The sequence below is a fragment of the Glossina fuscipes genome, unplaced genomic scaffold (genome assembly GCF_014805625.2).
Source record: "Glossina fuscipes isolate IAEA_lab_2018 unplaced genomic scaffold, Yale_Gfus_2 174, whole genome shotgun sequence".
NCBI classification, from domain to species: domain Eukaryota; kingdom Metazoa; phylum Arthropoda; class Insecta; order Diptera; family Glossinidae; genus Glossina; species Glossina fuscipes.
In genome coordinates, this window is record NW_023998517.1 from 445,801 (window position 1) to 469,168 (window position 23,368).

Sequence of the window (23,368 nt, forward strand, 5' to 3'; positions counted from 1 at the left end):
ATATTAGTTTGGGGAAAAAGAAATCCATTATTTTTATATGAACTTCAGGACTTTATTTAACATGCTTCGGATTGTCCGATTTGGGTCAAATATGCACCGTTTTGTTGTATGATTTGTTGCCATTTTAAAGGTAACTTCAAAATGCCTCTGTCATAGAAGTCCTGATCTCTATTTGCAAAAAACTCTAGTAGTCGATTTTCACAATCCTCCCTAGATTCCAATTTTTTATCATTAAAGAAATTTTGCAATGCAAGAAAAAGATGATAATCGCTTGGTGCCAAGTCCGGACTGTATGGCGGATGCATTAAAACTTCCCAACCAAGCTCCCGAAGTTTCTGGCGAGTCACTGTAGATGTGTGTGGCCTAGCGTTGTCCTGGTGGAACACGACATCTCTCCTGTTGGCCAATTCTGGCCGTTTCTGGTCAATCGCTATCTTCAAATGGTCCAGTTGTTGACAGTAGAGATCAGAATTTAGCGTTTGGACATATGGAAGCAACTCATAATCAATAATCCCCTTCCAGTCCCACCAAATGCATAGCAAAACCTTCCTGGCCGTTTGAGATGCTTCACCGCTCTTTGACCACGATCGTATGTGATCCATTTCTCATCTCCAGTCACCATCCGTTTAAGAAATGGGTCTATCTCATTCCGTTTGGTCAAGGCTTCGCAGATGGAAATTCGATCCATCATGTTCTTGTCTGTTAATTGGTGTGGCACCCAAACATCGAGCTTCTTTTTGAATCCAGCTTTGTGTAAATGGTTTAAAACTGTTTTATGGTCGATTTTTAGCTCCTGGGCGATGTTACGACTGCTAACATGCCGGTCAACGTCGATCCTTTCTCCGATTTTATCGACATTTTCGACGACCGGCCCACCTGTGCGAGGTGCATCTTTAACATCAAAAATTCCTGAGCGGAATCTACGAAACCAAAATTGTGCATAATTGGCTGTTACAGTATCGGAACCATAAACACCATTCACAATTTTAGCCGCCTGGCTTGCATTTTCGCCTTTGTCAAGGAAAAACTGTAAAATGTACCGAATTTTCTCTTTGTTCACTTCCATTTTTAACACGTTGTAACTCACAACTGAATGCACCAAACAAAAAACAGCAAAAGAATTTTTTTTACTGCGAAATGTCACCTTTCCAACGAGCATAAATATGAAATTGTTTGATCGATACTTTACGAGAAATCTATCAGTGCAGCCATCTACCGAAAAAATAATGGATTTCTTTTTCCTCAACCTAATATATATATATATTTACATGGATATATGCTCGTATGCAATTATTAATGGGATACATCAATAGTAGGTTAATTCAACGCAAAATATTTTCGGCCATGTTTGGCATATTAGCTTCAGCACGTACTTGAAATATGTAAATAAGTGAGGGAAGAAAACACAGCAAAAATAAGACGACTACGCCAAAAATGTAAAATGTTTTAAAACAAGCTCAGGTGTTAATTTATAAGAGCGATAAGTACTTGACAAACAAATAATGCACACTTTTGTAAACTTATTTAGAGAATAGCAAAAATGACAACAAAAAAAACAATTGAAACACCTGACGCAGCTTCATATATATTTATATATGTAGGCATTTTGTTTTTTTTTTTTTTTTTTGTTTTGCTTTCTTTTACCACATTCCCAGAAAGCTTTGCAATTTTATAATTGGCAATAAACAGGAATTTTGTACATCATAAAAATGTGTCGCAGAAACAAACAAGCAAAGGTATTAAGACAAGCAAAGCCATTTTACACTTAGTTTAGAACGAACGAAGAAACTAGGGGTACTCATTACCCCAGACCGTACGCCTCCAGTACGCATTTTAAAGGATTAGAAACGGAAATCAGTGAAGGGAGAAAAAATCAAGATGGATATAATCTACGTCACAACAAATATTTTGCACCTAATAACGGTTAATTTTTTCTATTTCGCTACAGCTTAGTATAAATTGTTGGTAGTCGTTTATCCTTTTGCTTAATCAGGGGATGTAGAAATAAATTCTACCCTAGGGAAAATGGTTACTTCATAACACTTTCGTGATGTGTTTACCTTTTCGAAATTTTGATTACACATAGCTTAGATACTCGTACTTATTCGATACAAGTTTTAGTTGCTTACAGGCTGTCATTGTGCTGTATACGGGCTGCTTTGATGCGTTAAAATGGAAAAAATGCAGCTGAAGCTACGGAAATGATTAAGTTGGCTTGAAGTGAAAAGTCGGTAAAAAAGTTCTGTTGCGAAATTTTGTGCAAAAAATTGTAGCCTTATATGCGATGAAAATTCGCATTGTTCCTTCCCTGTCCAGCAAAAGCAACTTAAGAAGGGATATTCAATTTAGGTTTCAGACTTCACCTTCTCCACCTTCTGATTAGCACAGGCGCAGATCGGAGCAGTCATATTTGACAGCTCAGCAATTCTGCAAGTAGAAGCCTTTCGCCTCTAAACCATTATGTTTTGACCTCGACACCTCCGACAAAGGCAAAGGACCATAGCATAATGAAGCCTTTTAACAAACATGTTAAATTTTATCAAAACACAAATGGATAGAATTTATTTTTACACCTAATATATATAGCGGCCATAACACATGTCATTCATTTTGCTCGAATATCTACAATGTATTAGGTTTAATAGCAAAAATGGCCATGATTAGTTCCTAATGTTCGTGTGTGTATGTACAGGATGCAATGAGTATGCAGATTCTGAAATTTTTGATGATCTCACGCGTTTTACTTCACCAAACTCATCATGGAGTTCATTATATGTATTTCACACTTCCTTTTCAATAGCTTAACGAGCATAACGGAAATACGAACATACTCTCTTTTGAAATTCACGCCTAGATATGCATCAATAATCGTCTTCAAAACAATTCGAAAGCGATTTTTAGAAGGAGATTAAGTTTAAAGGTGAAAGTTTGTGCTTGTTGACTTAGCGGCTGGAGGCACATTTAAGAAAAATCCAAGTAATGAAATCGTACTTTGATACCGCATTACTGAAAACTCTTGCATTATCCTCCTTTATGCTATAAAACAATACGGGCAGTTGATACCCTTCATCCCTTAAAAGGGTTAGATGAAAGCTGTCGAGAACCCGAGTCCAAATTGAAACTTTTGAAACTTGAGGCTTACTTTTAAAATATATGAAATTTTCTCATCTTCATATTTTCTTTCTCCTTTCCTTATCTCAGCTCAGCTCTTTTATGCAGCCATGAATATTTGGTCATTAGAAAAGATTTTCATAATTACATTTATTTTTAGTAAAAATAGTAGTATGCAGTATATTTTATTTTTTGGCACAATACAAATCATTAAGTGTGGGTACATGTGCGCTTTCTGATGTTTATGTAATATAAATATATTATAATTATAATAACTCATACATAGAAAAATGTTTCTAGTAGTAAAACAATAGCTGACGTTTTTTATTGTATTCTGGCAAGACAATTAAAAATAGTATAGTATGCCAGGGGCCATCATTAAATACTATGAACCACCTACGACATCCGTATAAACATTTCAGAATAAAGCTTTATATGGGGAGTAGCCGAAAAAATGGTTCGATCTTAACGGCCGTAGACGGACCGAAGCACATCGGTATACCAACTTCTATCAAATTTGCGACATGTAGATTGAATATTAGAATGCGGTACGGACAGATGCACAGACAAGCTTAAATCAGTTCAGAAAGTGATTGAATCCACATCGACATGCAAATCTATTTCAAGTATTCCTGGGTGTTGTATACATCCGCACAAACTCAATATACTCTTCTACCACGAGCAGGGCTCGGTATAAAAAAACATTAATTTAAAAAAAAATGTTAACATATATGAAATGTACAAACGTTGATCCGCCTTATTGGCTCAGTAGACAAAGCATCTCGACTAACAACTCAATGGTCGCGTATTGAAATCTAAAGTGCGGTAGATTTTTCAAAAATGCTAATACTAGTGCTTTAATACTTTAGTCTTACAATGTATTCCTCTGGCGAAATTAATTGTAATAATAATAACAAAAATGCTGTCTCTCGAAAGCCATATACACATAGATAAGAAGATATTATCACAATTGTCCGGGTTTTCCCGGATGAAAAATGCTCGTTTCGCTATATCGCAAGTGAAGTTGGATTGTATGCCCCTTTCCCCGTATAATTTTGTGTGTGTGTGTGTGTGTGTGTGGGCGTGGAAAAAAATTTCCATTCTGCTAAGTAGAACTATTCTTCAATCTGCTATGGCGTTTGACTAAATATCATAACACATACGTATCCGGGACTAATACGTAGACAAAACTCATTCACAATTAAGCAAACGTTTGCTTTCTAATGGGAATATGTATCACATTTGTTGTTTCCATTAAAAAGTTGTTTAAGCAATATCTCAAAAGTAATTACAAGCGAAACGTGATCGTGAAACATTAAAATGATCTTAAAGACCATTTAACATTTCTGTTCCCGAATAATTTCATAGTAACTAAAACTGAAAAGCAAAGGAACATGAATGATATCATGTTCCTGGTTTTGTGAATGTATAACTAGCTAACTAACTGTCTAAGTATTAACAAAACATATAAGTGCAAAATAGTTTTGGTGAAAGTCATTGCAAAAAAATAAAAACAATTTTTAAATCAATAGTAAAAGAGGAAAAAAAAAAAAATAACGCGAGCGCTCGCTAACCATTTGACCCATAATCATCATAAAGAAGCAACACAAAAGAAAAGTAATATCATTTTAAATATATATATATACATATATATATAAGTTTATTGGATTGCACACCGCTTCGAGTTATAATTTAAAAGGCGCAAATTGAAGTTTAGAAATTGTACGATGAATATCCATGAACTATGAATGAACAACACACAATTTCTGGTGGCTCTTTTTAGTTTGTCAGTTTTTTTTCTTTGCTTTTTTTTTTGCATAAAAATTGATTTATTCCGCTAATTTGCAGCCACCGCAGCCACATGGCAAGATTCTCAGCTAAACTTCTCAGTGTTACTTCGCCGTTGACTACGCGTGCATATATAAATCATATGAAAAAGATTTATTTCTTTCATTCATTCGCGATTCACATGCTTATGCTGCACATGTACTTATTTTACGTCTCTTAATCTTTGTTGATAGCGGCATTATAATCCACAGAAATTATCACAGAAATCTGTTATTTCTCAAGAATATGAATGTCATTAAAATTGTTATATTCACCATGGGAAACTTTCTTTCCTTGTACGGCCAATGGCTACGTACTATAGACCGTTGGAAATGACATTGATCAAGGATTCATGCAATGACGATATCGCAGTTCTTAGCTTGGCCATAACGAGTTGCCAAATGTTGCTTTTAAAATAAATGCTCCAGCTCCTCATCCGAAGAAAACACGGGAGAAGGCAAACGCTTTCGGGTTTCTTCAAACAACAGCTAGAACCTCCCTCCAGTCCCCGCAAATGCATATTAGACTATAACTTTGGTTAATGTAATTACTGCGGATGTCGGCGGCAGGGAAGTAAGCCTTTTTGAACATGTAAACCATTGTGAGAGCTTCTTTCGGCACTTCGAAGACTTATTCTGTTCAACGTCATTTTCTCTTCTCGTGTCAAGAATATGAAATGCTGCCGATTCTTCTGGATTTACCTTTGAAGTTATATCGCAGTACTTTTAGCTTTCGAACATTTTAACTTGTCTAAGCTAACAGTTTATCATTAAAATTTGAAAGTTTGTAACCGAATTATGACATTCCTGCGCCAAGCGAATATGAAAAGGCGAGAAACAGAGAGCAATAAAGAGTGGATTATGAATTTGTCCATTGAACGCCTTTCCCCTGCCCTTGTCATATTTATGAAAAGTTTGTGATCTATTTAGTTTGTGTTGTCGTATATATCACCTTTATTATACCGATCGATTCATCTGAATCATTTTCTGAATCCAAAAATGTCTATCCATGCAAACTTGTGCTCAAATTACATATCGCAAATTTTTGGAATATTTTGATGAAATTTGCTGCACTGGTTTGGATCCGTCCACTTTTTCGAACACACCCCATTTTAATTCAAATGTTCAAATGTTCGACGTAAGCCACTGAGTAACAATATTTTTGGAAATTACAATGAAAATTTGATCCGGCCGAGACAAATTTTTGAACTGCTTCTTATAACCGTCCCTAAGAAGACCAAATTTTTATGTGGTAAAAAGGTATAATTTTCAATATTTCGTGGCGGAAATCGGTTTACGGCAGTGAATTGATATAAAAATGAAAGTTAGCGAATTTGAATCTCATAGGTATACCTTTGAATACCGCCGCTTATAAACGTGCTTAGGAAATGTAAACCCTTCGGAACCAAAAGCCAAAAAGTTTAGTGTTTTACAATGAAAATTTGTTCATTATAGTAATTTGATTAAAAACTTAAGTGGACCCAATTTAAAATACATGGGTCTATTTCTTGCACGCTAAGTAATAGGCTTTCCAAAGAAGGTTTAATTTCTAATAGTTTATGATGAAAATCGGCGCATAGGAACAATTTAGTATAAAAATTAACGATATGGAATTTGCATCACTTCGGTCTTTTTTTTGACCCCATATATAGGGTATATATAGGGATTATCAACAAAAGGAAGACTTTGAATGGAAAGAAAGTCTATTTTCTTATGATGAAAAATAATGTTAATTTTTCGGAAGAAATTTATGTTTGCTAAATTTGGATCGCGTCATGCGACGTTTTTGGCATTCTCCGATATACGGGCTTTCATCAAAGATATGCTTTTGCATGAAGATAATATGTAATTTTTATTATCCTAACGAATGAATAACTACACTAGGTAAAGTGATGTAGGATATCTAAGGTACGGCCTTGCCCGACTACAATATTCTTATTTGTTTTGTAATAAATTGAAAGAAACAATTTTATTTGTTTATTATTATGCGATTATTTACACAAAATATGTAGATCAAAAATTGTTGCATAAAAAATGGTCGATTACAAGAATGAATAGAAAAATTGAGAAAAATTAATAAATTAATTAATAAAAACATTTCATTACACACATGAACATGCATTGTTCATTCGCTTAATGGAAACCTTCAGCATAATAGAGAATTTTAATTTATGAATCATTTGCTGCTACATATCGGGATTAACAGTTTTTGTCTGGCGGCGTGGTTTAATCTATGACTACAGTATCATCCATTTATATACGCAATGGTTGTTGTGTATATTTTTGCATTATTTATTACATTCAATTTATTTTTATTACTTTTTCAAATGGTATAAGAATTAATATCATTGGCTATGCGTCTGTCTGTCAGCGGAGGCAAAATCGACCTCAAATTGACCCACGCGAAAGTTTATTAAAGTAAATTAAATTAAAAATGCACACATTGAGTGACTAGCGAAATATATTTCATAAGCAAAACTCTTCGAAGAATTCTGGCAATCAAACATTTAGTTAAAAACCTTTACAATAAAACAACAAATAAAAGGTTTTCAATTTTAACATACCGTTTCTGGAAACATCTAATTCCACTAGATTTTCAAAATGTTGTATATCTGGCGGTAGGCGGCCAATTTCATTGTCACTTAGGCCCAGTTTGCGTAAACGATGTAATCTGAAGAAGTTCTGTAAAGAAGAAAAAATTCAAAAAAAAAAATAAGAGTAACTACTACGAATGAAGGCTTAAAAGAAAATTAGAAAATAATATTCAAACGAAAATACTTTTGATTTGCAAGAAAAGGCAAAGAAATGTAGGGCATCACTTCACATTCACTTTTACAAAACTTGTTAACACGATTTTCAACTCCAGGCCAAAAGGAACGCTAAACTCACATATATATACATATTTGCTTTCCTTGCATAAATAAAAATAAATTTGCAATTTCGCCCCATTAATATAAAAATGTTGCCTACGAAGAGACAGAGCGTGCATGTCGTGTGCATAGACACAGAAAAGCTCTTTCACTTTAGAAAAAAATTGCAAGAGAGAAAAAAAATTATCATTTATAAAAAAAACAAATAAAGTTGTAGTCTAAGACTATCTTGGTGATGAGTCTGGAATTAGTTGCCACCTCTACAAACATTAAGATTTTACTTAACTATTGCTTGTAAACACTGGATGGCGTATCCTTAATGTCAATGCTAGACGTAGATAAGATTTACGAACAATTGTAACATCCATCAAGTTAGGACAATGAGATACAACAACATCTTCCATCGGATAAAACCTTTCACAACTTGACCTAACGACCAACGCTTAACATAAGCTTGTTTGCAATTGCTTGTTTGCGATAATAAGCCGCCCTCGACAAACATATTTTATACAAAGAGTGTGAAGATAAATTTGAATTTAACAAGCAAACCATACCTGTTAAAAAACCTCTGTTAAGGCCTTCACAGAGCCCTGTTAAATAATTAAAATGAAGATATAGTCGGATTCGAAAGTCGACTCTATTCATATTAAAAAAACAATATATTTTTATGGACATCTACATGAAAGTACCTTTCAAACAAACTAAACAAATTCAAATCCTGCTTATGGGAACTATTTTTACCATTTTTTTTTGAAATTCGGTATGTTAGTAAAAAATGAACACCCGAATTTGAACTAGAAAATGTTACCTACATTTACCTATGTCATGTGAATCTGTATAAAAACGTCTGTCGAATGAACAATAAAAGTTAAAACTTTTCTTTCGAGAACCATTTTTAACAATTTTTTGAAATTTGACATGCGAAAAATGGGTGTAAGTATAGTATAGCAAGGTATATCACATTATACAGTATATATACTATACTCTAGCGTAGCACAATATATACCAGAAAAATACCCTTTACTGTAGTACAATATATACTAGTACAAAATACTAATGCTATACTGTAGTATAGCACATTCTAGTATAAAATACACTGTACTGTACTGTAGTATAGTACAATATATTTTAGTACAAAATACACTATACTGTAGTACATAATATTCTAGTACAAAATACACTATACTGTAGTACAATATATACCAGTACAAAATAACCTTTACTGTGGTACAATATATTCTAGTATAAAATACATTATACTGTAGTACAATAAATTCTAGTACAAGATACACTATACTGTAGTACATTATATTCTAGTACAAAGTACACTATACGGTAGTATAGTATAGTACAATATATTCTAGTACAAAATACACTATACTGTAGCACAATATATTTCAGTACAAAATACATTATACTGTAGTACAATAAATTCTGGTACAAAATTTACTATACTAGAGTACAATAATTTTCAATACAAAATACACTGTACTGTAGTACAAAATATTTTGCAAAGTAGTACAATAATTTTCAATACAGAGTACACTATACTGTAGTACAAAATATCTTAGTACGAAACACACCACGCTGTAGTACAAAATATTTTAGTACGAAATACGCTACACTGTAGTACAATATGTACAAAATACACTACACTGTAGTACAAAATATTCTGTACTGTAGTACAATATATTCTAGTACGAAATACACTATACTGTAGTATAGTTTATTCTAGTACGAAATACACTATACTGTAGTATAGTTTATTCTAGTACAAAATACACTATACTGTAGTACAATGTATTCGAGTAGGAAATACACTATACTGTAGTATAGTTTATTCTAGTACAAAATACACTATACTATAGTATAATATAGTACAATATATTCTAGCACAAAATACACTATAGTGTAGTATAGTAAAATTTAGTACAAAATATTATAATGTATATTGTACTAGTATTTATTGTACTATACTATTTTTCGCTAACATACTAAATAAAAAATAGTTCCCGAAAGAGATGTTTGAACCTTTTTTGATCATTCGATAAACGTTTTTATATATATTCACATGATATAGGTGAATAAAGGTGACATTTTCTAGTTTGGCCGCACCAGAGTCTCAAATTCGGGTGTCCTGCCATACGCATTTTTTGTTAACATGTAAATATGTTCTGAATCGATCGTCGATCAGTAAATAATGAAAAAAAAATTATTTTTTGTTTATCTACTCAGCGCTGTTTACTTTTGGCTAATCAAAGCAAAGAAGACTAATACAGTTAATAGAACATTTATTTATACCCTACACCACTTGTGATGTCAGCGTGTGCTAAGTTTGCGTTGACGTGTTTGGCACAAAGGGCTTGGGATACATCTTGTCGGTTGTTGGTCCATTCGCTTTGTTACTGTGTGGTCAGCTATCAGGTCGCAATTTTTGGGATATTTTGATAAAATTTGTTGCACGCAGTTGTTTTGGCCTAAGGACGACGCGCTATTGAGGATGGTGCTCCCGTCTGTCCGTCCTCTGTTCAATATAGAAGCCGATTAATACCTTGAGCTGAGCCACCCTCTGCATCAAGCTGAGCATATCTGTCCGTCTGACAGTCTTGGATGCTTTTGTTCAACTTACAGTCCGCCGTTTCTGAGATAATTTCATGTAATTTGGTACACTGACGCGTTCCGGCCTAGAGACAAATCCCGTTGACAATGACTTGGATGGAACCACTTTTTCATCCATTTCTCATATAACGGCCTTAATGGCCGGATAAAATCCTTATATGAATTATTGTAGGATGGTGTGGGCTATTTAATGGTGTGTCGTGAACTATTATAGCGTGTTTTTATTTGTTTCAAATTAAAATAAAACTTTTGTTTAAACCTAAAATATTGATAATTAGTTCCTAAACATAACAAGCCAATAGCATCATGATTTATTTACTCATAAATTTTCCAGTTAATTAGACAACAATACCAGTAGTAGAAGAGGTAGGTGGTTAGTAATTTTTTTATACTGTCCAACTACTTTATGGTAATCAATTTGGCTCACATATGTACGAATATGGTCGGCTTGAGAAACATGCAAGCATTGCCGCCTTATCTCTCAACCATATATGAGCACAAGTTTAAGAAGTTGTATTGTATGTTCGTAGGTATGTATGTGCGCATTTCATATCCCATTCTATCTGTAAACTAGTTTTCAATAAGTTTTGCAAAAATGTTTTTTCCTTTTTTATCTACATTTTCGATTAGATGCTGTTGTTGCTATTGTTGTATGTGACTTGAATTAAATACCGGTAACTCGTATGTATAACATTTGATGATATTTTTTTGTTGTTATTGGATTTGTTTTTATTTACGAAATCCATTACTTTTTATTTGCTCACTCACTGTTTAGATAGAGCCAATGCTTAGAAAATGAAGATGAGCAAAAGATACCAGGTTCTCAGAATTGCTATGCTAGTAACTATTAGCTCTGCAATGCCTTTTTAAAAATATAACTGAAGAAGTAGAAGTTTAAATGCCATCTCGCGTAATAGTACATATTTGCAGCATTAACTTGGTCAATGCTGTGTTGTTTATATATAAATATAAAAATTATATATACCGGTTCTAGAGCATTGCGTACATATATGTCGTTGTGTTTTTAGTCAATTTTTGCAAAATCATCGGACGTTCTTTAGGTGAAGATTTTAGCGCAAAGCTATATAGCTTCATACACAAAACACATAATGAATAGTTACCCAATGGACGGAATGGTTGCATGAAACAAATTGTCTTTGTGTGTGTGCCTTGTGTGTGTGTGTGTGATGGACCATTAACTATATTTTATTTATGCAGCTTTTTTTTTTTTTTTTTTTTTAATAGACAATTAATCTTAAAAACTGTCCAACATATATATACAGTCACTTACTTTACTTCATAATTATTCACGGCTTTCGCAAGCAAATGTCTTTTAGAAAAAAAGGCAAAAAACATCAATTTTAAGCTGCACGCAACTTAAACGCGAAATTTTTTTACATACATCGTAATACGCACGTACATCTGCTACTATATACGACCATCGCATTCGCATATCTTTTTTAATTTTTTTATTTAATCAACTTCTTCAACTTACAACAAACAATGTTTAGATTCGTTGCTTAGAAATTGAAGATGAATCATAAATAACAGGCTTTCAGGAACATTGAATGGATGCCGCCGCATGAAATGATTGCTGTTTTGCCAAAGTAAACAACAACTGATGTTGTACAGAAGAACTTGTGGCATTAAATTTACATTTTTAAAGCATACGTGCCAAACCATATAGAAAGGTAGAATAGCAAAACAACAGCAGCAGCAGCAACAACAACAACAACAACAACAACAACAACAACAACAACAACAACAACAACAACAGAGTGTTTACAAGCAAAGATGGTTGGTTGGCTGGTCGGATGGATGGTTGGTTATAAGAAGGCAATCATAGACATTTTATTCATATACATATTGTTTTTTTTCTTTTTTTTTTTTTTATATACATACAATTTGTGTACATATATATAGTATATATGTATTTCAGTAAGAATAATATTCAATGGCAAACGTTTTTATATTATATATGTTGCAAAAGTTCAAAGAAAGAAAAAAAATTGTTACAGGAAAGAAAGACTGACACCATTTTCATGGACACTTTCAATTCAAATTTATTGACACTAAAACAGTGTCATTAATTTATTTTAAAGATAAATTATATATGAAGAAAATTATATCTGTATTACCGACGAGTATTATCCGCTGACTCTACGGCGATGACTATATTATGATGACTATGAATGGGAACTTTTTTTTATAACTCTAATGTTTGTAGAGAATATTTCAAGTTTTAATGAAAATAAAGGGATGGCAAGAATTGTGGTTACAAACCACAGCCGCAGTCTGAAGTTGCTCTTCGCACTCATCGCCAACAATTCCGTTAAGAGTAATCATATGTATATATATATATGTGGCATTCAGAAAAATCTCTTACTAACAATTAAAAAAAGCTATAGTCAGTTGTTGAAGAATCTTTGATGTCACCTACAATCATCACAGAAACAGCAACGAAGTATTGTCTTAATTACGGGCGTGTCATTTAGGGAATAGTTGCAACAGTTTTTTGATCAAATAGAGGCTTTTCACTTATTTCGAACATATTTATACTTTTTTCCCTCCAGTCTTACAGCCGAGTTTCATCCATTGATGGTCATTGACTGATGGACACATTGCAAAATTCGGACCAAATTTCAGACCAATATTAACCACAATACAATCAATGCGATCACTTCGTCTGTGAGCTTATGTTGATTTCCAGATGAAATTACTAGCTTTAAGCTTTATGCAGCATAGCATGTTATCTTACTGCAGTGTGCTTAACCAGCAACATTGTTCTTTGGAATTTTGAATAGTTGCAGTTTTGTGCCGAAAAAATGAAAACCGAAACTGAATGGTGACGAAGGGGTAAACAATAGACGTATTATGACGAGCACAGCGCGCACAGCGCGCACATAACCGTAATGAAGATGAGGCGAACTTTTGCAATCGACGAAAAAGTTGAATAAGCGAAGACTGAGTGTGGTTAACGCTGGTTTAGCATGTGAAAGATTGGTCTAACCGACGGCAACAATCATTAAAGAAGGCTACCAATACTAATCAGCAAAAAAACGTTCGCAAAGCGCTGATCGTTATTTTGCAGCACAACAACAATAGTTAGCTGCTTCGAAATGAAATATGTTACTTTACGCACTTTTGTGCATGCCAGCCATTGCTTCCTTTAGGTGTTTGCCTTTAATCGTTGACGCTACCGAAAACTTGGTGTTCGCATAGAAGAGAGAATTGTCCTTTTAGCAATGGCTTTACATTCTGTCGAAAGGAAAGAGATATAGCTGGTGTAACGATCGACAATATTTTTTTAAATTTTAAAGGTCAACCCTCCGTACCATACAAATCGACGCCTCTCTTTACTTTACACCACTCATAGCATAGAGTTTGTAAAGAAAAACGACTTAAGGTAGACCCTCCTTTTGTTATGGCGACTGATTCAGAACGCTTTCTAGACCCATTTAAGTCTGCCTATCTGGTTGCCCATCTGTTTGTTGCTTGATATCTATGTCTATGAGCATGAACTGTATTGAATAAAGATTGGATTGGAACCTGTTGACAATCAAGCGCCTTCTTTTGAACAAATGCTCGTATGAAAAAAAAAAAAAATTGAAATTCTCAAAAGTTGTCTACAAAACCGGCTTCCGGTATAGTACGTTCATGTGAAAATGTATTAAATGTATTAATTTGTTGAACGTCCATGTAAAGTGAGACTTTAACAGCAAAATGATTTAATTTTTAATATTTTGCAAGGGAAATTGGTCCATAATTGGACATCAAAGTGAACTGTAGGAAAATTTGGGCCACGTAAGTATATTTTTTGGATGTAACGGAAATTTGTAAGCATTTCCATTAAAAGTAAGTAATGACCAACTTTTTTTTTTTTTATATATATGGTGGATCACTCATGCGGCGTCTCTTTCATCTATCGTTAGTTTTGCTAAATGTGGACAACTTCAGCTTACGGATTGCGCGCTTGCGCACGTAAGGGAAACCATAATAAGAGATAATTTTTGATATTTACTCAACAAAATAAATAAAGATAGTATCACGCGGAGGACTATAGGATATTTAAGGACAATAACGCTTTTAGCCGTTTTTTTTTTTTTTTTTCTAAATCAAGTTTTCGGTTAAAAATTCATGACAGTATACTTTTGATGATCTACTTTAAAATGAATTAACTCGAGTATTGACAAAGCTGTGAAAGCTTAGCTCAGGTTCGCTGGCATTAGCCTGTAAATAAGTAAAATTTTAGTTGCATAAGTATGGAAGGAAGATTGCCAGATGAAGAAAGTCAATCGATTCAATTGCTAATGGAAGGAAAAGTCTAACACATTCTTCTTGTTAATTCAGGAATCCTCCAAAGTATTGATTGTTCAGATTGTTCGGGTAGCTCGTGTCGGTTGAGCATAACACTCTTAATCGGGTTCAGTCTATGTAACAGAAAATAATGTTTTTAGCAAAAGCCAGACGCTTTTGAGGTAACGAGATAATAAGCTATATTGTAATAATATATTCAAAAGGTTAGACGGTCGGAGGTTGCTGCGGATAAACGCACGTCTCATTACAAAACTAGTTACTCTGGCAGTAATGGGTGGTTTCTCTTTTTATCCGGCAAACACAAAGTGCTACACTCAAGAAAAGCACGCGCAGAAACTCTTGTGGAGACAGAGAGACAATCGTAGCTTTTTTACTGGACGGACTGATGTTATGCTTTCCTTCGGCCCACAAATTTGCGCAAGAGACCTTGAAGAAGAAAAAACTAGAACCGCAAAGGATGAATAGTTCACTAAAATCTGCTTTTAAGCTCCTTGATGGCCATTTCTATTCTATAAGTCCTCAGAACCAAGACTTTTCACTTTCACTTTGAACCATAATTCACTTTGTTCAAGTAAGCTTTGTCGTGTCTTTACAAAACGTAGTGCATATCAACTGAAAGTTGAAATTTGGTTAATATTATCAGCTATTTTGTCCGTCTTTCTGGTTGGTAATTACTCATTTTCCAGCTTATTCTACGGGACGAGTACAAGAATACAAGTTCTATCCGAAGTTTTTTCGTTTTGAGAATTCCAAGAATGACTAACATACTAACTATAGACTTCGAATGTCGCAGTGATTACATGCGTATTTCCACTCTCACTAAAATCTTCAAGAAAAATGTTCATTACATTGCAAGGAGTAGAAAAATATAATTCGTTTAATGCTTCGCTAATAACATTTTGCACAAAGTTTTGCCAAAGTTCATGCCTGTTTTCCAGTTAAAAGCGCTAAAAAAGAAAAAAAAAACAATTCATTCAGTGCTTCGTTTCAGTTAAGCCTTAAAGCGGATCTTTATGTGGATTACTACGTTATTTGATTGGTTCTGTGATACTGATAGTCAACGTAAAGAGGAACGATGGGATTTTTTATTTTCATGGCATTTACGTAGCAAAGAAATACAGACAATGTAAATGCCATATGCTGCACGAATGCACGATATATATATAACAACATATACCTATAAAGAATAACAAACAATTTTTTCACATAACGTTTTGTAATGGGAGCCCCGTGCACACACCAAGGTAGATAACAGCTTGCCCCGGCAACATGGAAATAGAATTATTCTGCAGAGGCGCAACAAATTCGCACTCTGCTGCTATATTTCCTGTATATGCACAAAAAGGAAAGCCATAAGAAAAAAGAAAAAAAAAAAAAACACCAAAAACTTATAGAAACGTGCTTACGTATTTAAGTACAAATGTGACGTGTATGCGTGCGTGTGTGTGTGTTAAAGAAATATCCCCTCAGCGAAATCTGCAGTAAATTGGAAAAACCTCTTGGCATTTTATGGACTCCCATCTGAATTGTACACAATGTAAATTTGTAATGATGGCAGCCGTGTAACTAGAAAAAGTTAAACTCGAACCTGTTGTATAAGAGCGCCAGCATGAATAACGCATACAAAGAGGCGCTTAAGGCATTATGACGTTTACGTGTTGTAAAAAACGGCCAAACACCGCATACATATATGAATCAGATGCCAACTCTGACTGACTCGATAAGCAGAAAAACCGGAAATCGCCATTGGATGATCACTGACGAGATATATATGCCACTGAATTTACATTAACTAGCTTTTAAGCGATGATATGCTATGATACGGTAAGGTGCAAAATCCTAACAAATTGTATTAGCTCTTATTTACTAACACGCATTCCGTCCTTGCATGCTTGCTTTACCCAGAAATGTTTTTATTTCATTTTTTATTTTTTTTTTTTTATTCTTACTTTTTTTTTTACTGCTTACAGCACATCTTTGCCAATTTGTATATTTTTATCAATTGCTTTCGGCTTTTCTCTATGTATATGGCCATAAAAAGCCTAAGAACCGTCCTTCCTCCTATCATCCAAATAGGCAAAATATATGTGAGTATATGAATCAAACCTTGTCATCGTTTATAGACAAAAGGAAAAAAGCAAAAAAACTCGCATCTAAACATTTATTCATCAAGAAGCATTACAGCATGTGATAAAGGCTTGTACGTGTTGTGTAAAGTAGTACGTAATGCGAGTAGGTGCCTATATACGTTTGGCTCTGTATGTTTGTGTGCGCAGCATTTGCTATTGCTGTTGTTATTTGACTGTTTGTCTTAGCGATGGTATATTGAAGTTATTGTAATCGCACGTTTCCATTACGACAGCAATCAACAATAAAAAAAAAAAAAATCGTAACTAAGTCTAGGGTATGGTTTTTTCTTCTTCGTCTTCTTCTCTTCCCTTCCTCTTCCCCTTCCCTCAGCAGTTTACAAAAAACCATAGTCAGTAAAGCCCTCAAAATTATCGCAGGTAAAGCACAAAAAAAAAAAAACAAAAAAAAAATGGGAAAAAAATGATTTGAAAAGCACGACTCAACAACAACAACTTGTTGAAAATGTCTGCGCGCCGGTTAAAAATAGATGCAATAGTAAAATGGTTGGTTGGTTGGTTGGCTGGGCTTGACTGCCAGCCGGGCTGCTTGTTGGTGGTTTTACTTCTCTCGCCCGACTTCCTTTGTTGCCAATTCTTAAAGGCATTAGTGCTAAAGCAAGCACGGCGCTGCTATTGAATTTATTTATCTATTTGTTTGAACGCAAGCAAGCTTATATCCATCCATCCAAGCTATGCACAGAATGCATATATATGCAACACGAATGTAAAGAAACAAAAAGACACGCACATAAACACACACACACACACGCACACAAACACAAGGCATTTTCATGCTTTTGCTGTATACGCTAGCAACGTGAAAAACTAGTAATACAAGCCGGCCGGTTATAGTTAATATAATTATTTTTGTTAGTGATTTGTTGAACGTACGTTACACTGTACTGTATACGTATATGTAAGCTATCTCTGGTATATCTCGAGTAAGGTATGTGCATGCTTTTACACAAGTGCTGCTATGGATCATCAATAGTACGATGCACTAGGATTTAGAAAAAAAATTGTGGGTTGGTGATGGAAGATTTTTTTTTTCTTTTATTTTTTTTTTTTTTTTTTATAATTTTTAATGTCATTTAAAAAATCGTGTAAATTTACTGGTCGTGATTTGAAAAGGTTTCTTTTGTTTCTCTTTCATAAGTCTAAATATGTTACTAGAACTAAACACACAGGCAAAAGTGAAAGTGCAGCTCAACGCAAATAAAGTGACCATCAGTCATAAAAAATAATGGATAAATAAAGGCAACACCTCACTGAATAAACAGTATATTAATAAAAAAGAGATATTAGAAAATTTTGACTTCCATTGTTTTCCGCGCGTCACCCTTAAGAATAAAGCAAGATTGTAGGATTTTAGGCAATACTCAGAAAACCACTTTACAAATCCAATCGACTTCCAAGTATATTCTGGCTTGATTTAACCCGGTCTCTCCGTCTGTCCATCTATCTCTTTATTTATTTTTCTTTTCACCTACAAGTTTGTGGATATTTTGATAATAATTAACACATTAGCATAACGAGGATCCTATCGAAAATGGATTGGAACCGGACAATTTACTATTCGAAATCGTCTTCATATGACATACGATTTCCCATTTTCCATATTTTCTGAGAATAATCAATGAAAAATCCTTTTTATGCATTGGAAGTAAGAGTGCAAAACTTGGATAGGATCTGAGAATTTTTCGAGAGGCCTTCGGGGACTTTTTGCAAAATACAAGTCTTTATATAAAGTCTTGGCATTTTATGATAAAAATAGGTAAACAAATGTGACTTGACAGATAAATTTATTGTAATAAGCTTGAACTACTTGCACTGTTCCGCGAACCTTTCTTCAAATAAAGGTTCCCTTGAGAAATAAGTTTTTTATCTGGCAATCATTTTTATATTTCATAACGAAGCTACGTTATGACCTTGTCACTTGTTTTGTATTAATTTTTATAAATGCAACTTGAAGAGATGAAAGAGAGAACCGCAATTTTATTCTTATCAGTTTAATTTTTCTTTTTTAATATGTAATAAGTTTCTGATTCCTTTCTCTTACTTTGCAAAACCGAAAAGGAACAAATTTGAATCTATCGTTGACGATGTGATATTGGACGTTGTGATATTGGATGCAATATCTCCTGAACTTTTAATTTGCAAGTCCTTTTAATTAACAATTTTACTTCTTACAATTTGTAAACAATCGTCTTCGTAGTAGAACTGAAGAAAGCTTTGTAATGAGAGAGAGAGAGGGAGAGAGAGAGAGAGAGAGGGACAGAGAGAGAGAGAGAGAGAGGGACAGAGAGAGAGAGTTTTGAAATCATACGTCCAGCGAAAGACCTTCTAGAAAACCTAGTCTAGGTAAGTTCACTCTGTATGAAAAATCCTGCATTTTCTGCTTTGTTCAATAGAAATCTTCCATCCTTTATGCCAACTATCAAGAATTCTTCCAATTTTTCAATATAGAACGAGTGGAAATATTTTGATGGGATACGTTTTACGATCAAATATCTTACGCCACATCTGTAAATACGATTATTCGTATAGCAATTTTTCCGGCATAATATGGAATGAATTAATATGGGGAGTGTTCGAAAAAGTTGTCCGATTCGAACCAATTTCACTGACGTTTGTACTTCTACCAAAACACATCGGTGTACCAAATTTAATCAAAATATCTCGAAAATTGCAAACTGTAGGTCAAACACAAGCATACGGATAGATGGACAGACAAGCTCAGATAGGTTCAGAAATGGATGCTGAACGAATCACACCTTTCTTGATTTTGTATACATCCTTACACACATAATATAATCTTGTAATATATAATAAAAGTGATGTAAGAAGGTATTCATCTAATATCTTGTAAAGAATTATTCCCATTATTGGTACGTATAATATGAATAAAACTATAAGACAAAATATAAACGAGTATTTAAGTAACCGTTTAAGCTGTTTGCAAAAGTCATTACAGTCTGACATTGTCAGCTCCCGCAGCTAGCAGCAATGATGATACTTTATAATAGAATTTGTTACATTTAAATAAATTATGAAAAAAATGTCCATATAACGATGAATGTAATTTCATTTTAATGACTAAGATGATTATATATGTAACAGAATTATTCATGATTTCTACTATGCGTCAATTGTGCTGATTAATGCCTTTCTATGTTATATGGAAATATTTATTCTTTTCTCTTACCACACTCACGCGTGCTTACATCCATGACCATAATTGCTTTTTACAAAAAAACAACCGATGATAATGCGAGGAGGAACAGTTAAAACAATTCGATATTGCTATATGGTAAGTTACTTCAGCTACTTTTATTATAACCCTTCAGAATGGTTATTACATCATCAAGCTATATAACACATTAACGTTTTTCCACCATTTTTGTTTATTTTTCCTATCCCATCATGAAAACTTTTTCTGCCATAGAAACCATCGTTTTTTTTATTTTTTTTTATTTCAACCTTTTAGGGAAAGGTCATTATAAAAACAAACAAGCCAAGAGCCAGATGTTATGTATATATTGTGTATATACTTTTACAAAAATCGTTTAAGTTTTTATCAATAATTCTTAACTTAATCACCGAAATCTTTTATTGGATGTCCTTTGTGCTATCCAGATTAATGACAACAATCAAGTACAGAGTCATGAACTTTTCAAAATGAAATAGGATGAAGATCATAAGTGCACAAGTTCAATGTAAACTCATTTGTATTTCCAATAACAAATAGATTCTAATCTATTTAAGAGTTTAAGATTCGTGTGTAGTTAGTAAGGATACTTTGTTTGGAAAGTCCAATATCGACTCGCTTTTTTTTTTTGATAATTTCAAAACAACTTGCTTTCGAAAATTCTCATCAATTTTTTTCTATAGTTAAGAGCTTACTGAGAAGAATGCATTGAAATACGTATCGGTACTCGCTTCCTTTAAGGGGTAAAGAGGTAAAGGGAGAAAAGTGTAAATTTTTCAAAACTATCCAGTTTTCTTTTATTGGCTGAAATGATCGCTTAAATAGCCAAATATGATATAAAAAATAATTATGGGCGTGGCAACATTTTAAAATGTGAAAATTTATGATTTTTTTTTAATGAATTTTCCTTCAACCAAAGTTTTCTTAAAACAACATCTTCTAAACAATGCCATAGATTATTTCTGATAAGTTGACGTAAAACGTGAAAAAAAAAATTGAACGTTTTGTCTTAGGCACTCTCCAATCAAATAAAGATCAACATTTTCAAAAACTCCTATGTATTCCTGTAGATATGAGAATTTTGGCTAAACGATTTTTTTCAAGCATCAAGGGTTAAATCTGCTCAAAAAAAGCACGTGAGTAGCAGAGCTCCTTTAGTTAATGGCGACTCACGAGAATGACTGCGATATTGCAATTTTTTAAAATGACTTTATTAATAGCGATAGATATTATTATTCTAACTTCTATCTCATCTTTCCTTCCGTCCAAAATTTTAATTTTTTACAATAAAATTTTTCATGGCTTGAACAGAAGACGGGAAAACGGATGTAAAAGTGAATGTTTTGATACAAGATCTTGTGGTGATCAAAAGTACATATAATCCATATTTCAAAATTCAGATAAGGTTACAAGTTTGTGTTTATTTTTATCAGAAATTTCGAATCTGGTTTTCAGTCGCGATCGATTCTCAACAAAAGAAAGCATCCACATGTGGATACTTAGTGCATATTTTTTATGTAATCCCTCATGATTTCTTATGGAGAATGGAAAATGTTTAAAAAGATCGATTTCTGTAGAGAAAAATACTAGTAATCAGAAGAAGAAGAAGGTGGAGAGGAAGAAACAGAAGATAAGCAAAAGGGTGAAGAAGAAAAAGAAGGAGAAAACCAAAAGGGAGAAAAGAGGGAAAGTGAAGATGATGAAGAAGAAGAAAGGGAAGAAATAGAAGAAGAAAACTAACTTAACTAAACTATAAATACGCCGTCGGAACTTCTGGCGTTTTTAATTCTCTATTGATTGGTATCAAATTTCAACTACAATTGATTTCGGATTTTTTACTTTTGACAGATTTTACAACTGGTTTAAAGAAATTCTTTTATAAAAAATATAAAAAATTTATCCAAAACGAACCCCATTTTTTCCAAAAGAATTAGGATATTATGATATACGATATTTAAACAAAATGCTTCATATTCCACTAGATATTGAATAATATTTGAAGAATGAAAGTTTTGTTCTTAATTGTAACATTTTGCTATCAACAGAAATACGACCAAATATGTCTGAATTGCAAGAGTTGGTGTGCCATGCAGTTGCTTTCAACTGATATCGCGATTAATAAACAAACATCTGTAAGAAATGTTTTCCAATACTCTGATTGGTTTCCCGTTAATAAACTTGACAAAGCGACTTTTAATTTCATGCCCACACGATGCCCGACATACCCATTCGAGAAGGCTTAAGATCAAGTCTTCAATTGCTTTTTTAATTTATCGCATTGGGCATACACTTCCGTAATATACGCATTAAAACGAAAAAATTTAATCGATTTTAGAATTGAAAATCTTTACTAAATTGCTTTTATATAACCGCCAATTTGCCCTCCCTCCTTTCTCTTTTTATAATGTATTCCTTTTTTAAGCTACCTGATGTGATCGCATTATTTTAATATGCAATCATTATAAGCCATAGAAGGCAATATTATCTGTAAATCCCACAAATGAAAACTTTCTGAGAAAATGTAAGTACCACAAAAAACAATGCTGAACAATGGGGTCATGTACAGTATTAGATTAACATCTGTAGACACCAGCAACAGTTGAGTGCAAGAGAGAAATAAAACAATGTCATGGTTTCGCAAGCATCAAAAGCATTTACAATAAGTGGGTCTTCTGTAACAGCCACAATTAGACCACCGTTTTGTTTAATAACTACTTTTATCATTTCGTTTGCAACTCTTTAGAAAGAAGCAATAGAAGCATCTTAAGTTGCGGAATATAAATCGCTTTAGTTTGTCAGGTAAAATGTTGAGAATATTTTTTTCTTTTTTTAGTTTCAATCTTTTTTTTTTTTTTTTTGATCATAAACCATTTGAAGCGGACATTTGCCGAAAGTCTCTATCAAAGTTAACTCGGAAATTTTCAATTAACAAAAAGAAGAAAACCTTTGTTCACTTTCTTTAAACGATGGGTATCCAAAATTTTCCTAAAGCCAAAATATATTTTTTACTTGTTGCATATGTGCAAGGCAGGTACACCAAAATTTAATATAAGCCATGTTAGAGTTGAAAAAGTCTTGCTTCGTTTTGGTTATGCCAGTGTGTGCTTGAATCTATGAAGAACGGTTCAGTGCATAAAGACAATAGGCGATGTTGTTTACTGCTATGTCAATTTTAACTTGTTGAGTTGTGCTGCTTTTAGCAAGGGATACAAACGATTTACATTATGTATATATATTTGTGTGTGTGTATGTGTGTGTGTAATAATATATGTCTATTTTCCCAAAACT

At 33.4% G+C, this 23,368-nt stretch overlaps 1 protein-coding gene across 15 annotated transcripts in view; it reads right to left on the minus strand.

The window, feature by feature from the left end:
- LOC119641713 (protein lap4) overlaps positions 1 to 23,368 on the minus strand; it is a 309,554-nt gene that overhangs the window by 275,784 nt on the left and 10,402 nt on the right. For all 15 annotated transcript variants that reach the window (XR_005247877.1, XM_038040526.1, XM_038040525.1 and 12 more), the window contains exon 2: positions 7,502 to 7,619. Coding sequence is in view for 14 of the 15 variants with exons in the window: in XM_038040526.1 (XP_037896454.1) it covers positions 7,502 to 7,619 (118 nt within the window). In the remaining variant the exon portion in view is untranslated. The remainder of the gene's footprint in view (positions 1 to 7,501; positions 7,620 to 23,368) is intronic.